We start from the raw sequence: 16,934 nt of genomic DNA, 5'->3' as shown, positions 1-16,934 counted from the left end.
AAATGTGTTTTTGACCTAGCAGACCCCCAAAACCAAAGACTTAAATGTGTTTTTGACCTAGCAGACCCCCAAAACCAAAGACTTAAATGTGTTTTTGACCTAGCAGACCCCCAAAACCAAAGACTTAAATGTGTTTTTGACCTAGCAGACCCCCAAAACCAAAGACTTAAATGTGGAGTGGAAGACATTTTTATTGTGTAAACCCTGCAGGACATGTGACGTCATGGCAACATGTCTGCATGCAGGTCACACTGCATTCACATTGGAAATCACACCTGTCATGGCAACATGTCTGCATGCAGGTCACACTGCATTCGCATTGGACATCACACCTGTCAACGTTTAAAAACAAACCTGGAAGAGATACTGACCAAAAAAATCATTTTGTGATTAATCAGGATTAATCCCTATTACAAAATGTGATGAATCATGTTTAATCCCTATTACAAACTGTGAGTAATCCATATTACAAAACGTGATTAATCATGATTAACCTATATTACAAAATGTGATTAATCCGTATTACAAAATGTGATTAATTTTGATTAATCCATTAGACAAAATGTGATAAAGCCATATTACAAAATGTGATTAATCATGATTAATCCATATGACACAAGTGTGATTAATCATGATTAACCCACATTGGAAAATATGATTAATCATGATTAACCCGTATTACAAAATGTGATTAATCATGATTAACCCATATTACAACAAGTGATTAGTCATTATCAATCACTATTACAAAATGTGATTAATCATGATGAATCCATATTACTCAATGTGATTAATCATTATGAATCCATTTTATGAAATGTGATCAGTTAGGATGAATCCCTATTACTAAATTAGATTAATCATGATTAATCCATATAACAAAATGTGATTAATCATAAGTAATCCATATTAAAAATGTAATTAATCATGAATAATCCCTATTACAAAATGTGATTATCATGATTAACCCATATTGCAAAATGTGATTAAACATGATTAATCCACATTACAAAATGTGATTATTAATGATTAATACACATTACAAAATGAGATTAATTGTGATTAATCCATATTACAACATGTGATTAATAATGATTAATCCATATTAGGAAAATGTGATTAATCGTGACTAATCCATATTAAAAAATGTGATTAATCAGATTTTTTAAAAACGTATCATGTGAAAGCTGTAGTTTTACTAAGAGTGGATCAGGCCCTAAAAGTTGACCTGTCACTGTCTTTAGGATCAAGTTGGATTCTTTTAGAGTTGTGAGTGGAGCTATGTGTGTGAGTGTGTGGGTGGGGGGTGGGGGGGGGCATGACTGCTACAACCCTTTGAGGAAATATACGAGCGTATTATCTCGGCAAGCAGGACTTAGAGCAGGTCTGCTTATTAGAAAGTGCGTGTCAGAAGGTCTGCTGGACTCTGGGAAGGTCCTTGGCATGACTGTTCAAGCAGGAGGCTTGCAGGTGTTCCTCCAACAGTCAGGTGGGAGGAAACATCTGCACAGGTGCTTGGAGAAGGTCTGATAGGAAGATAGCAGCAGGTTGTTGGAGGCAAATAAAAACTACCAGCATGAAGGAAACATCTACACAGATGCTAGGAGGAGGTCTGATAGGAAGACACCCGCAGGTTGTTGGAGGCAAACAAAAATAAAGACTTCCTTCACATTTGAGAGAGGCGCTACTAAAAAGAGCAAAAGGATAAATAAAAGATGGCATTTGACATCTTGTAACAGCTGAGAGAAGCGTGTGACGCTCGTTAACTCTGACCCAAATCACGCAGGCAGAGGAGGAACACGACGCTGACCTAGATAGGCTCGCTTTGCTTTTTTTGTGTAGAAGCAGCTGCACTTGACGTGAAACACAAGGAGGAGTTTCTCTCTCTCGCTGGTAAGAGGAGATGCTCTCTGATGTGGCGGGAAGTGTCTTTCTGCCGTCACCATCATGCTCCAAGACCCTGTGTGAGCAGCCGGCTAAGAGGGATGGAGCCGGCTAGGAGGGATGGAGCCGGCTAGGAGGGATGGAGCCGGCTAGGAGGGATGGAGTCCACTAAGAGGGATGGGGCCGGCCAGGAGGGATGCAGCCGGCTAGAAGGGATGGAGTCCACTAAGAGGGATGGGGCCGGCTAGGAGGGATGGAGTCGACTAGGAGGGATGGAGTCGACTAGGAGGGATGGAGTCGTCTAGGAGGGATGGAGTCGACTAAGAGGGATGGAGTCAGCTAGGAGGGATGGAGTCGACTAAGAGGGATGCAGCCGGCTAGGAGGGATGGAGTCGACTAGGAGGGATGGAGTCAGATAGGAGGGATGGAGTCGACTAAGAGGGATGGAGTCAGCTAGGAGGGATGGAGTCAGCTAGGAGGGATGGGGCCGGCTAGGAGGGATGGAGTCGACTAGGAGGGATGGAGTCGGCTAGGAGGGATGGAGTCGACTAGGAGGGATGGAGTCGACTAGGAGGGATGGGGCCGGCTAGGTATGGATGGAGCCGGCGAGGAGGGATGGAGTTAGCGAGGAGGGATGGAGTCAGCTAGGAGGGATGGAGTCGACTAAGAGGGATGCAGCCGGCTAGGAGGGATGGAGTCGGCTAGGAGGGACGGAGTCGACTAAGAGGGATGGAATCAGCTAGGAGGGATGGAGCCGACTAAGAGGGATGGGGCCGGCTAGGAGGGATGGAGTCAGATAGGAGGGATGGAGTCGACTAAGAGGGATGGAGTCAGCTAGGAGGGATGGAGTCGACTAGGAGGGATGGAGTCAGATAGGAGGGATGGAGTCGACTAAGAGGGATGGAGTCAGCTAGGAGGGATGGAGCCGACTAAGAGGGATGGGGCCGGCTAGGAGGGATGGAGTCGACTAGGAGGGATGGAGTCGACTAGGAGGGATGGAGTCGACTAAGAGGGATGGGGCCGGCTAGGAGGGATGGAGCCGGCGAGGAGGGATGGAGTCAGCTAGGAGGGATGGAGTCGACTAAGAGGGATGCAGCCGGCTAGGAGGGATGGAGTCGGCTAGGAGGGACGGAGTCGACTAAGAGGGATGGAATCAGCTAGAAGGGATGGAGCCGACTAAGAGGGATGGGGCCGGCTAGGAGGGATGGAGTCGGCTAAGAGGGATGGGGCCGGCTAGGAGGGATGGATTCGGCTAAGAGGGATGGTGTCGGCTAAGAGGGATGGTGTCGGCTAGGAGGGATGGAGCCGGCTAGGAGGGATGCAGCCGGCTAGGAGGAATGCAGCCGGCTAGGAGGGATGGAGTCAACTAAGAGGGATGGGGGCCGGCGAAGGGGGGCTGGAACCCTAACCATAACCCATAATCCCTAAGTGGGATGGGGCCGGCTAAGGGATGACACGCATTATGATGCTTCAAATTAAAAGTGTTATATAGTAGTGAAGGGATTCATATGGCTCCACCTGGGTGGATCTCGTGTGAGAGGAAGGGGGCGTTCATCATTTTGCAATGCAGTCCGGCTCCATCCCTCCTAGCCGGCTAAGACATATGGATGGCCGGCTAGGAGGGATGGAATCGGCTAGAAGAGATGGAGCCGGCTAGGAGGGATAGAGCCGGCTAAGTGGGATGCAGCCGACTAAGAGGGATGAAACCGGCTAAGAGGGATGGAGCCGGCTAGGAGGGATGGAGCCGGTTAAGAGGGATGGAGCCGGCTAGGAGGGATAGAGCCGGCTAGGAGGGATGCAGCCGGCTAAGAGGGATGGAACCGGCTAAGTGGGATGCAGCCGGCTAAGTGGGATGGAACCGGCTAGAAGGGATAGAACCGGCTAAGAGGGATGGAGCCGGCTAAGTGGGATACAGCCGGCTAAGTGGGATGCAGCCGGCTAAGTGGGATGGAACCGGCTAGAAGGGATGGAACCGGCTAAGAGGGATGGAGCCGGCTAAGTGGGATACAGCCGGCTAAGAGGGATGGGGCCGGCTAAGAAGGATGGAGCCGGCTAGAAGAGATGGAGCCGGCTAGGAGGGATGGAGCCGGCTAAATGGGATGGGGCCGGCTAAGAGGGATGGGGCCGGCTAAGAGGGATGGGGCCGGCTAAATGGGATGCAGCCGGCTAAGAGGGATGGAGCCGGCTAAGTGGGATGCAGCCGGCTCAGTGGGATGGAACCGGCTAGAAGGGATGGAACCGGCTAAGTGGGATGGAGCCGGCTAGGAGGGATGGAGCTGGCTAGGAGGGATGGCACCCTAACCATAACCCATTAATCAAGTTATTGTGACCAACATGATGAAAGTTGTTATTAACACAGTATTGTTAAAAGTCCTCACACTGAATACTTTGAACCAACGTGTTTATTTTATAACTCAAATACAACGTGTATATATTATAACTCAAATAAAACATATATATATATTATAACTCAAATAAAATGTGTATATATTATAACTCAAATAAAACATGTATATTTTATAACTAAAATAAAACATGTATATATTATAACTCAAATGAAACATATATATATATTATAACTCAAATAAAATGTGTATATATTATAACTCAAATAAAACATGTATATTTTATAACTAAAATAAAACATGTATATATTATAACTCAAATAAATAGGTAACAAAATACTTTCTTGGCACAGGAAACATCAAATATTGTCCTGCCTTCATTTATTTGGACGGTACTTGATCTTCTACCTTAACTGTGCACGCTTACCTCATCCTTTACCTTAACCGTACTTACGTCATCCTCTACCTTAACCATTCATGCTTACCTCATCCTCTACCTTAACCGTACTTACCTCATCCTCTACCTTAACCGTACTTACCTCATCCTCTACCTTAACCGTACTTACCTCATCCTCTACCTTAACCGTACTTACCTCATCCTCTACCTAAACCGTACTTACCTGGAAGGTAGTACGTGTTGGTACTATTTGGGTCTTTTTTTTAAGGTAATTTACAAACCCCGTTTCCATATGAGTTGTGAAATTGTGTTAGATGTAAATATAAACGGAATACAATGATTTGCAAATCCTTTTCAAGCCATATTCAGTTGAATATGCTACAAAGACAACATATTTGATATTCAAACTCATAAACATTTTTTTTGTTGCAAATAATCATTAACTTTAGAATTTTGATTTGATTTCATACGGTATGTCACTTTAAGGTGTGTTTACTGTGATTTCTCACAGTATATCACCTTAAGGAGTGTTTACGGTGATTTCATACGGTATGTCACCTTTAGGTGTGTTTACTGTGATTTCATACAGTATGCCACTTTAAAGAGTGTTTACGGTGATTTCATATGGTATGTCACCTTAAGGTGTGTTTACGGTGATTTGATACGTTAATTCACCTTAAGGTGTGTTTACGGTGATTTCATACGGTATGTCACGTTAAAGGTGTGTTTACAGTGATTTCTCACAGTATGTCACCTTAAGGTGTGTTTATGGTGATTTCATACGGCATGTCACCTTCAGGTGTGTTTACGGTGATTTCATACATGATTAATCATGATTCATCCAAATTTAAAAATGTAAATAATAGGATTAAAATGTATTGTTTTCCATCACAAATAAAAGTATATTGCATGTATTTGTATAGTAATGTTTTATGTTAGTATTTGATTAATAACTGCTATTTCATCAACTGTATCATGATATCATAGTGAGCAGACACTTTGATACGGTATGTCACCTTAAGGTGAGTTTACGGTGATTTCATACGGTATGTCACCTTAAGGTGTGTTTACGGTGATTTCATACGGTATGTCACCTTAAGGTGTGTTTACGGTGATTTCATACGGTATGTCACCTTAAGGTGTGTTTACTGTGATTTCATACAGTATGTCACCTTAAGGTGTGTTTATGGTGATTTCATACGGTATGTCACCTCAAGGTGTGTTTACGGTGATTTCATACAGTATGTCACCTAAAGGGGTGTTTACAGTGATTTCATACGGTATGTCACCTTAAGGTGTGTTTAATATGATTTCATACGGTATGTCACTTTAAGGTGTGTTTACGGTGATTTCATATGGTATGTCACTTTAAGGTGTGTTTACTGTGATTTCTCACAGTATATCACCTTAAGGAGTGTTTACTGTGATTTCATACGGTATGTCACCTTAAGGTGTGTTTACTGTGATTTCATACAGTATGTCACTTTAAGGAGTGTTTACGGTCATTTCATACGGTATGTCACCTTTAGGTGTGTTTACTGTGATTTCATACAGTATGCCACTTTAAAGAGTGTTTACGGTGATTTCATATGGTATGTCACCTTAAGGTGTGTTTACGGTGATTTGATACGGTAATTCACCTTAAGGTGTGTTTACGGTGATTTCATACGGTATGTCACGTTAAAGGTGTGTTTACAGTGATTTCATATGGTATGTCACCTTAAGGTGTGTTTACGGTGATTTGATACGGTAATTCACCTTAAGGTGTGTTTACGGTGATTTCATACGGTATGTCACGTTAAAGGTGTGTTTACAGTGATTTCTCACAGTATGTCACCTTAAGGTGTGTTTATGGTGATTTCATACGGTATGTCACCTTCAGGTGTGTTTACGGTGATTTCATACAGTATGTCACGTTAAAGGTGTTTACAGTGATTTTATACGGTATGTCACCTTAAGGTGTGTTTACTGTGATTGCATACAGTATGTCACTTTAAGGTGTGTTTACGGTGATTTCATACGGTATGTCACCTTAAGGAGTGTTTACGGTGATTTCATACGGTATGTCACCTTAAGGTGTGTTTATGGTGATTTCATACGGTATGTCACCTCAAGGTGTGTTTACGGTGATTTCATACAGTATGTCACCTAAAGGGGTGTTTACAGTGATTTCATACGGTATGTCACCTTAAGGTGTGTTTAATATGATTTCATACGGTATGTCACTTTAAGGTGTGTTTACGGTGATTTCATACGGTATGTCACTTTAAGGTGTGTTTACTGGGATTTCTCACAGTATATCACCTTAAGGAGTGTTTACGGTGATTTCATATGGTATGTCACCTTAAGGTGTGTTTACTGTGATTTCATACAGTATGTCACTTTAAAGAGTGTTTACGGTGATTTCATACGGTATGTCACCTTTAGGTGTGTTTACTGTGATTTCATACAGTATGCCACTTTAAAGAGTGTTTACGGTGATTTCATAAGGTATGTCACCTTAAGGTGTGTTTACGGTGATTTGATACGGTAATTCACCTTAAGGTGTGTTTACGGTGATTTCATACGGTATGTCACGTTAAAGGTGTGTTTACAGTGATTTCATATGGTATGTCACCGTAAGGTGTGTTTACGGTGATTTGATACGGTAATTCACCTTAAGGTGTGTTTACGGTGATTTCATACGGTATGTCACGTTAAAGGTGTGTTTACAGTGATTTCTCACAGTATGTCACCTTAAGGTGTGTTTATGGTGATTTCATACGGTATGTCACCTTCAGGTGTGTTTACGGTGATTTCATACAGTATGTCACGTTAAAGGTGTTTACAGTGATTGTATACGGTATGTCACCTTAAGGTGTGTTTACTGTGATTGCATACAGTATGTCACTTTAAGGTGTGTTTACGGTGATTTCATACGGTATGTCACCTTAAGGAGTGTTTACGGTGATTTCATACGGTATGTCACCTTAAGGTGTGTTTATGGTGATTTCATATGGTATGTCACCTCAAGGTGTGTTTACGGTGATTTCATACAGTATGTCACCTAAAGGGGTGTTTACAGTGATTTCATACGGTATGTCACCTTAAGGTGTGTTTAATATGATTTCATACGGTATGTCACTTTAAGGTGTGTTTACGGTGATTTCATACGGTATGTCACTTTAAGGTGTGTTTACTGTGATTTCTCACAGTATATCACCTTAAGGAGTGTTTACGGTGATTTCATACGGTATGTCACCTTAAGGTGTGTTTACTGTGATTTCATACAGTATGCCACTTTAAAGAGTGTTTACGGTGATTTCATATGGTATGTCACCTTAAGGTGTGTTTACGGTGATTTGATACGGTAATTCACCTTAAGGTGTGTTTACGGTGATTTCATACGGTATGTCACGTTAAAGGTGTGTTTACAGTGATTTCTCACAGTATGTCACCTTAAGGTGTGTTTATGGTGATTTCATACGGTATGTCACCTTCAGGTGTGTTCACGGTGATTTCATACAGTATGTCACGTTAAAGGTGTTTACAGTGATTTTATACGGTATGTCACCTTAAGGTGTGTTTACTGTGATTGCATACGGTATGTCACCTTAAGGTGTGTTTACTGTGATTGCATACGGTATGTCACTTTAAGGAGTGTTTACGGTGATTTCATACGGTATGTCACCTTAAGGTGTGTTTATGGTGATTGCATACGGTATGTCACGTTAAAGGTGTGTTTACAGTGATTTCTCACAATATGTCACCTTAAGGTGTGTTTACGGTGATTTCATACGGTATGTCACCTTAAGGTGTGTTTACAGTGATTTCATAGGGTATGTCACTTTAAGGTGTGTTTACGGGGATTTCATACGGTTTGTCACCTTAAGGTGTGTTTACAGTGATTTCATAGGGTACGTCACATTAAGGTGTGTTTACCATGATTTCATACGGTATGTCACCTTAAGGTGTGTTTACGGTGATTTGTTATGGTCCGATGTGGTGGGCTTTGCCAAAACAAGACCACCATGATTACCAGGATGACACGCATTATGATGCTTCAGATTAAAAGTGTTATATAGTAGTGAAGGGATTCATATGGCTCCACCTGGGTGGATCTCTTGTGAGAGGGAGGGGGCGTTCCTCATTTTGCAATGCAGTCTGCTGAAAATGATGGAAAGTGCCGCTCTACATAGCAACTTTGTAGTGGAGTTTGGAAATGATGGAAAGTGCCACTCTACATAGCAACTTTGTGGTGGAGTTTGGAATTGCCACAAAACACTTTAGCACTTTACTGCCACCTGGTGGATACAGTGGACATTGCACGCCCCACATTCGTCACGTTTCATGTGTCAGGTAGACCGCACCGTATGAATCCCCTTCCTTTGTTTTGCAGAAAATGCTACTGTCACGTTTGATCAGTCCCACTGTGGACCAGAACCAAGTGGCGGAACAGATGAAGTGTTTGATGTACCACGTAGGCCAGCAAGGGCCCGTTGCCATGCCAACACATGCCACGGTGCCAGCTTGGCCCGTCGCCATTGTTAGCATTAAAGCCCAACCTGGGGGGGGGCTCCAGTTTCTTGCCAGAATTCCCACCGCCGCCTGTCTTTGGCCCGCCCCTGCTCCCTCCTCCTCTGATCTAATGAAAATGTTCTTTTGAGGCAGAAAAGCAGCCGCCATGTCCTAAATGCACGTCTTCTCCTCCAAGCCAGAGTTTCATTAAGGATTGATGATCCACAAACGCTAAGAACATCTTTGTTGATTTGGTAAATGTTCAATGAGCGAACGGGGGCAGGGCTGTTTCATCTCCAACATTAACCTCGGTCTCTCCATCGCCCTGCAGGGTTGGAAGCCGGTGAGAGGCTGTGGGAGCACATCTGACGTTCTCTCTTCCACCGGAGAATACCCACCTACTGCGGAGAGTACCCACCTTTTGCGGACAACACCGACCTACTGCGGAGAATACCCACCTACTGCGGAGAATACCCACCTACTGCGGAAAATACACACCTACTGTGGAAATTACCCACCTACTGTGGAGAATACCCACCTTCTGCGGAGAATACCCACCCTCTGCGGAGAATACCAACCTACTGTGGAGAATACCCACCTACTGTGGAGAATACCCACCTACTGTGGAGAACAATCTTTGATGCAATCGATGCTGCTGCCTCCCTGGAGGGAATTATTGCTGAGCCACAGGTGGACCATGTGACGCCTGACCTTCAAGGACTCCACAAGATCACATGTGAGGCTCCTCTCAGGAGGCTGAGCGGCTCATCAAGCTCTTCATGAGTAGTTTGCCAGCTCGCACACGCCATGGCCCAGTGAAGAGGGACCTCCATCCATGCTGGCTCTTCGTCCCTGGAGGAGTAGCATGACTTTGAAGTCCACTGGGAGGCGTGTGTGAGTGGGCCGCTTGACCTCGGATTAGATCCTCTGCGAACCGATGGTGGACTTGCTGTGAGCCTGGACTTGGGACTCAGCAGTGGAGGATGTCTGCAGAGGCTGAGCTCCAGCCGGGTGTCAAAACCAGCCAGCGGAGGGAGTCCAGGAGGATCAAAGGTAGGAAAGTCTTACACCAAAATGCGTTCATCGTTCTAAAAACATGCAAAGAAGCCCTGACCAGGTTTCAGACTCCGGGTTTCAGACTCCAGGGTTAAGACTCCAGGGTTAAGACTTTAGTTTAAGACCTGAATATACCTCACACACTCATGAACACATTTTAAAGGCCTACTGAAAGCCACTACTACCGACCACGCAGTCTGATAGTTTATATATCAATGATGAAATCTTAACATTATAACACATGCCAATACGGCCGGGTTAACTTATAAAGTGACATTTTAAATTTGCCGCTAAACTTCCGGTTCGAAACGCCTCTGAGGATGACGTATGCGCGTGACGTAGCCCGGCGAACACGGGTATGCCTTCCACATTGAAGCCAATACGAAAAAGCTCTGTTTTCATTTCATAATTCCACAGTATTCTGGACATCTGTGTTCGTGAATCTGTTGCAATCATGTTCATTGCATTATGGAGAAGGAAGCTGAGCAAGCAAAGAAGAAAGTTGTCGGTGCGAAATGGACGTATTTTTCGAACGTAGTCAGCCACAACAGTACACAGCCGGCGCTTCTTTGTTTACATTCCCGAAAGATGCAGTCAAGATGGAAGAACTCGGATAACAGAGACTCTAACCAGGAGGACTTTTGACTTCGATACACAGACGCCTGTAGAGAACTGGGACAACACAGACTCTTACCAGGATTACTTTGATTTGGATGACAAAGACGCAGACGTGCTACTGTGAGTATGCAGCTTTGGCTTCTAAACAAATTTTAAAAACTAAATCCTTTCAGCAAAAATATGGCAATATCGCGAAATGATCAAGTATGACACATAGAATAGATCTGCTATCCCCGTTTAAATAAAAAAAATTCATTTCAGTAGGCCTTTAAGGACCACTGATGGTTTTAATCCACATTTCAAGCACTTGGTCCTCATCACTAATCACAGGGCTTTAAACCAACGGGTGGACCATCGTTTGCCTTTTTGCGACAGTTATGTTTCTGCTTTGCTGTTTTGCTTACTTTTATTACGTTAGCTTCATGCTAGGTTCTCTATAGTTTTAGTCTAGTGCAAACTTTTTACACCCAGTACCACATCAAAAAACACTTGTATACAAGTATATTTACAAATGTTTGTCCACCCTAACATTACACGCAGTTTGAACAGTAACACTGTGTTTGAATATTTGATTGATTCTTTGGCGTACCGCTGGATGGAGCCTGTACACATACCAATAGCCTGAGAACCACGGTATATGACGCTATGCTGACTGAGTTTCTTCTGCACTTGGAATAACGATTCTTACCTGCTCACTGCTTCTGCCGCTTCCTCTTGCATTCTGGAAAACACCACCAACCACACGATAGAATGGTCCCACGTTTAAAGCCCTCTGATTAGTGATCAGGAGCAGGTGAGCAATCAGAGGCAGGTGAAAACAATCAGCCCTTCAACAACGAAGGGAGAATAGGAGCAGAACTGGAACCTCAAACCCAGGAAAACCCTAACAAATAGGAAACGAGACATGGCTTGGGGGTGACAGGTCATGACCTGGGGGTGACAGGTCATGACCTGGGGGTGACAGGTCATGACCTGAGGGTGACAGGTCATGACCTGGGGGTGACAGGTCATGACAATTTGACTCCAATCAGAACTTTAACAGGTTTTGGAATCATACAGATATCTGGGAAACAAATACCGGTAGTTGAATAGCCAAGTTTTTGTGCAGACTAACAAAATTACCAAAATAAAATTATTTTTTTTTGTAGTTCCTGTTTAACCAAACAGAATAAAAATGTTCTTGTATTGCTCATTTTCAACAAGTATTCAGCTTTTGATCCATCCAACAACAGATCAACTTTCTATTTAGTAACAAAGCCAAAACAACAACAGGTAGCTAAACCTTTTCAGCCGCCCTGCCGACACGCACACACGCTGGCACTAGTCCTGTGGTGCGCTCACAACACTTTTAACAGCCAGATCACTACGATGATTAAGAATCAAAAGTAAAACTACCTTGGCGGTTAGCCTTCTTTACGTCCAGCGGAAGGGCGGAGGAAGACGGTGTTGACAACGCTGTAGATACTTCCTGACCACTTCAAAGCACGTGTCGCTTGTCCATTGCTTTCTTTGGACTCATATTGAAAAAGCCCTAAAAGGGGTCATATTCAGATTTTTTGTTCTGCATTTAAAAGACTTCTTTGTGGTCCACATGATGGTGGAAGAGGGAACCATTCCTGGGTGGATCTCGAGTGAGAGGAAGAGGGGAGGTTTTTATATTTTGGAATGCAGTCTGCTGAAAATGGTGGAAAGCGCCGCTCTACACGGCAACTGACATGGTGGTCAACGTTGGAATTGCCACAAAACACATTTTAAGATATTCAAGGTGGATAGTGCAATGTGTCACGTTTCGTGTTTCAGGTAAAGGTTAGTTTTAGAGACCATCTTCCAGCCGCTTCCTGACCCGCCTATTCAGGATTATTTATGTGCCTCCACTTGGACTGTGCCCTCTCCCCGTCCAACATGTAGCACGTGGCACAGCACAGAGAGCAGATGTTCTTATTCTGCATGTGTTGGCTGACCTGAACACACTTGGTATGGTATGGTGTGGTATGGTGTGTAAATAGAAGGCTGCATGAAAAAGGCACCGTCATGAAATAGTAGGAAGAGTTCCCAGGAAGTGATGAATGGAGTGTTTGGAAAGGGAATAGCAATCTTTCCTCCACAAAAATGGAGGCAGGGAGGTTGGACAGCGAGTGAAGCTGACACTTCTTACCTTCCTCTCCCGGGCACACATGGAAGAGATGCCTTCTCACTTCACTGCGTCATGGAGTCTGCTGGCAGCGATCCAGATGTGGCAGAGTTATCCCGTGTGGCCTCGGGGTGATGGAGGTGTCAGGGACGTCCTGTCCTGTCACTTCCATGCACGCCATGAGTGACGTAACAGGACCACGCCCACAGTCCTGTGGGGGAGGGGAAAGGTGCAAAGAGTTTGATTGATGAGGAAGTGAGCAACAAGAGGAGTCGCTCTCATTCTTCACTTCAGCCTCGCTCTACTCCTTTTCATCATGCACTCCCCTCTCCATCATGCACTCCCCTCTCCATCATGCATTCCCCTCTTCATCATGTACTCCCCTCTTCATCATGCACTTCCCTCTTCATCATGTACTCCCCTCTCCATCATGCACTCCCCTCTTCATCATGTACTCCCCTCTCCATCATGCACTCCCCTCTCCATCATGTACTCCCCTCTCCAGCATGCACTCCCCTCTCCATCATGTACTCCCCTTTCCATCATGCACTCCCCTCTTCATCATGCATTCCCCTCTCCATCATGCACTCACTTCTCCATCATGTACTCCCCTCTCCATCATGCACTCCCCTCTCCATCATGCACTCCCCTCTCCATCATGCACTCTTCATCATGCACTCTTCATCATGCACTCTTCATCATGCACTCCCCCCTCCATCATGCACTCCCCTCTTCATCATGCACTCTCCTCTCCATCATGCACTCCCCTCTCCATCATGCACTCCCCTCTCCATCATGTACTCCCCTCTCCGTCATGCACTCCCCTCTCTGTCATGCACTCCCCTCTTCATCATGTACTCCCCTCTTCATCATGCACTTCCCTCTCTATCATGCACTCCCCTCTCCATCATGTACTCCCCTCTCCATCATGCACTCCCCTCTTCATCATGTACTCCCCTCTTCATCATGTACTCCCCTCTTCATCATGCAGTACCCTCTCCATCATGCACTCTTCATCATGCACTCCCCTCGCCATCATGCACTCCCCTCTTCATCATGCACTCCCCTCTCCATCATGTACTCCCCTCTCCATCATGTACTCCCCTCTCCATCATGTACTCCCCTTTCCATCATGCACTCCCCTCTCCATCATGCACTCTTCATCATGTACTCCCTTCTTCATCATGTACTCCCCTCTCCATCATGCACTCCCCTCTCCATCATGCACTCCCCTCTCCATCATGCACTCCCCTCTCCATCATGTACTCCCCTCTCCATCATGCACTCCCCTCTCCATCATGTACTCCCCTCTCCATCATGTACTCCCCTCTTCATCATGCACTCCCCTCTCCATCATGCACTTTCCATCATGCACTCCCCTCTCCATCATGCACTCCCCTCTCCATCATGTACTGCCCTCTCCATCAGGCACTCCCCTCTTCATCATGCACTCCCCTCTCCATCATGCACTCTCCATCATGCACTCTCCTCTCCATCATGCACTCCCCTCTCCATCATGCACTCTCCATCATGCACTCCCCTCTCCAACATGCACTCCCCTCTCCATCATGCACTCCCCTCTTCATAAAGTGGGCTGGCTCAAGGTGGAGGACAGAGTTAAACAACTTGCACTGAGCCTAGTCGATAAAATCCGCTACACCTCCCTGATACCGAAGTACATGTCAAACTACTTCCTTAACGTAAATGACCGCCATAACCACAACACCAGGGGGTGCTCCACTAACCACGTTAAACCCAGATTCCGAACTAACAAAGGTCTTAACTCATTCTCTTTCTATGCCACATCAATGTGGAATGCGCTCCCAACAGGTATAAAAGAAAGGGCATCTCTATCCTCCTTCAAAACCGCAATAAAAGTTCACCTCCAGGCAGCTACAACCCTAAACTAACACCCTCCCCGGATTGCTAATAATCAAATGTAAACAATCAAATGCAGATACTTTTTCTTTTTCTTATGCCTTCTGATCTCTCTCTCTCTCTCTCTCTCTCTCTCTCTCTCTCTCTCTCTCTCTATGTCCACTACTTGATGTCCATATCCCCCCCCACCCCCCCACCCCCCTCCACACCCCTGATTGTAAATAATGTAAATAATTCAATGTGATTATCTTGTGTGATGACTGTATTATGATGATAGTATATATGATAGTATATATCTGTATCATGAATCAATTTAAGTGGACCCCGACTTAAACAAGTTGAAAAACTTATTCGGGTGTTACCATTTAGTGGTCAATTGTACGGAATATGTACTTCACTGTGCAACCTACTAATAAAACTCTCAATCAATCAATCAATCAATCAATCAATCAATCATGTACTCCCCTCTTCATCATGCACTTCCCTCTCCATCATGCACTCCCCTCTCCATCATGTACTCCCCTCTTCATCATGTACTCCCCTCTCCATCAGGCACTCCCCTCTCCATCATGTACTCCCCTCTCCATCATGTACTCCCCTCTCCATCATGCACTCCACTCTCCATCATGTACTCCCCTCTCCATCATGTACTCCCCTCTTCATCATGCACTCCCCTCTCCATCATGCACTCTCCATCATGCACTCCCCTCTCCATCATGCACTCTCCAACATGCACTCCCCTCTCCATCATGCACTCCCCTCTCCATCATGTACTCCCCTCTCCATCATGTACTCCCCCCCTCTCCATCATGCACTCCCCTTTCCATCATGCACTTCCCTCTCCATCATGCACTCCCCTCTTCATCATGTACCCCCCTCTTCATCATGCACTTCCCTCTCCATCATGCACTCCCCTCTCCATCATGCACTCCCCTCTCCATCTTGCACTCCCCTCTCAATCATGCACTCCCCTCTTCATCATGTACTCCCCTCTCCATCATGTACTCCCCTCTCCATCATGCACTCCCCTCTCCATCATGCACTCCCCTCTCCATCATGCACTCCCCTCTTCATCATTCACTTCCCTCTCCATCATGTACTCCCCTCTCCATCATGTACTCCCCTCTCCATCATGCTTTCCCCTCTCCATCATGTACTCCCCTCTCCATCAGGCACTCCCCTCTCCATCAGGCACTCCCCTCTCTATCATGTACTCCCCTCTCCATCATGTACTCCCCTCTCCATCATGTACTCCCCTCTCCATCATGTACTCCCCTCTTCATCATGCTTTCCCCTCTCCATCATGTACTCCCCTCTCCATCAGGCACTCCCCTCTCTATTATGTACTCCCCTCTCCATCATGTACTCCCCTCTTCATCATGCACTACCCTCTCCATCATGTACTCCCCTCTTCATCATGCACTTTCCTCTCCATCATGTACTCCCCTCTCCATCATGCACTCCCCTCTCCATCACTAATGCACGGTGGTTCTTACAGAATACTGTAAATGGAAACACAGTACCACAGTTACTTATAGTAAAAAAGTACAAACGAAAACATTTGACTATGTAATTAATGACAACAGCAGGTGGGGACACCAATCACTAAACTCAGTAAACCAGAAAGTAAAAACAGGAATAAAAAAAAAAATCCAAAGACATGATTTTTTTACGTTGAAAAAACAGAATTTTCAGAGAGTTTAATAAAGTACATCAAGTAAGAAAGGATACAATACTATTAAGTAAGAAAGTACATCAAGGATAAAGTACTATTAAGGAAGAAAGTACATCAAGGATAAAGTACTATTAAGGAAGAAAGTACATCAAGTTAAAGTTAAAGTACCAACGATTGTCACACACACACTAGGTGTGGCGAAATTATTTTCTGCATCTGACCCATCCCCTTGTTCACAGCCTGGGAGGTGAGGGGAGCAGTGAGCAGCAGCAGTGGCCACGCCCTGGAATCATTTTTGGTGATTTAACCCCCAATCCCAACCCTTGGTGCTGAGTGCCAAGCAGGGAGGTAATAGCTCCCATTTTTATAGTCTTTGGTATGACTCGGCCGGGGTTTGAACTCACAACCTACCCATCTCACTCGAACCACATCAAGTAAACAAGGATAAAGTAC

At 45.0% G+C, this 16,934-nt stretch overlaps 1 protein-coding gene across 1 annotated transcript in view; it reads left to right on the top strand.

Annotated features, from left to right (window-relative positions):
* Positions 1-9,319: 9,319 nt before the first annotated feature.
* Positions 9,320-16,934, top strand: part of LOC133649531 (uncharacterized) — a 98,200-nt gene continuing 90,585 nt past the window's right edge. Inside the window, exons 1-2 of the mRNA XM_062046120.1 lie at positions 9,320-9,377; positions 9,455-10,176. Coding sequence (XP_061902104.1) covers positions 10,107-10,176 — 70 coding nt within the window. The 5' untranslated portion in view covers positions 9,320-9,377; positions 9,455-10,106. The remainder of the gene's footprint in view (positions 9,378-9,454; positions 10,177-16,934) is intronic.

Source organism: Entelurus aequoreus, linkage group LG05 (assembly GCF_033978785.1).
Source record: "Entelurus aequoreus isolate RoL-2023_Sb linkage group LG05, RoL_Eaeq_v1.1, whole genome shotgun sequence".
In the NCBI taxonomy this organism is placed as follows: Eukaryota; Metazoa; Chordata; class Actinopteri; order Syngnathiformes; family Syngnathidae; genus Entelurus; species Entelurus aequoreus.
Note: the sequence above shows the minus strand (reverse complement) of the source record. Positions and strands in the feature narration are given on the sequence as shown.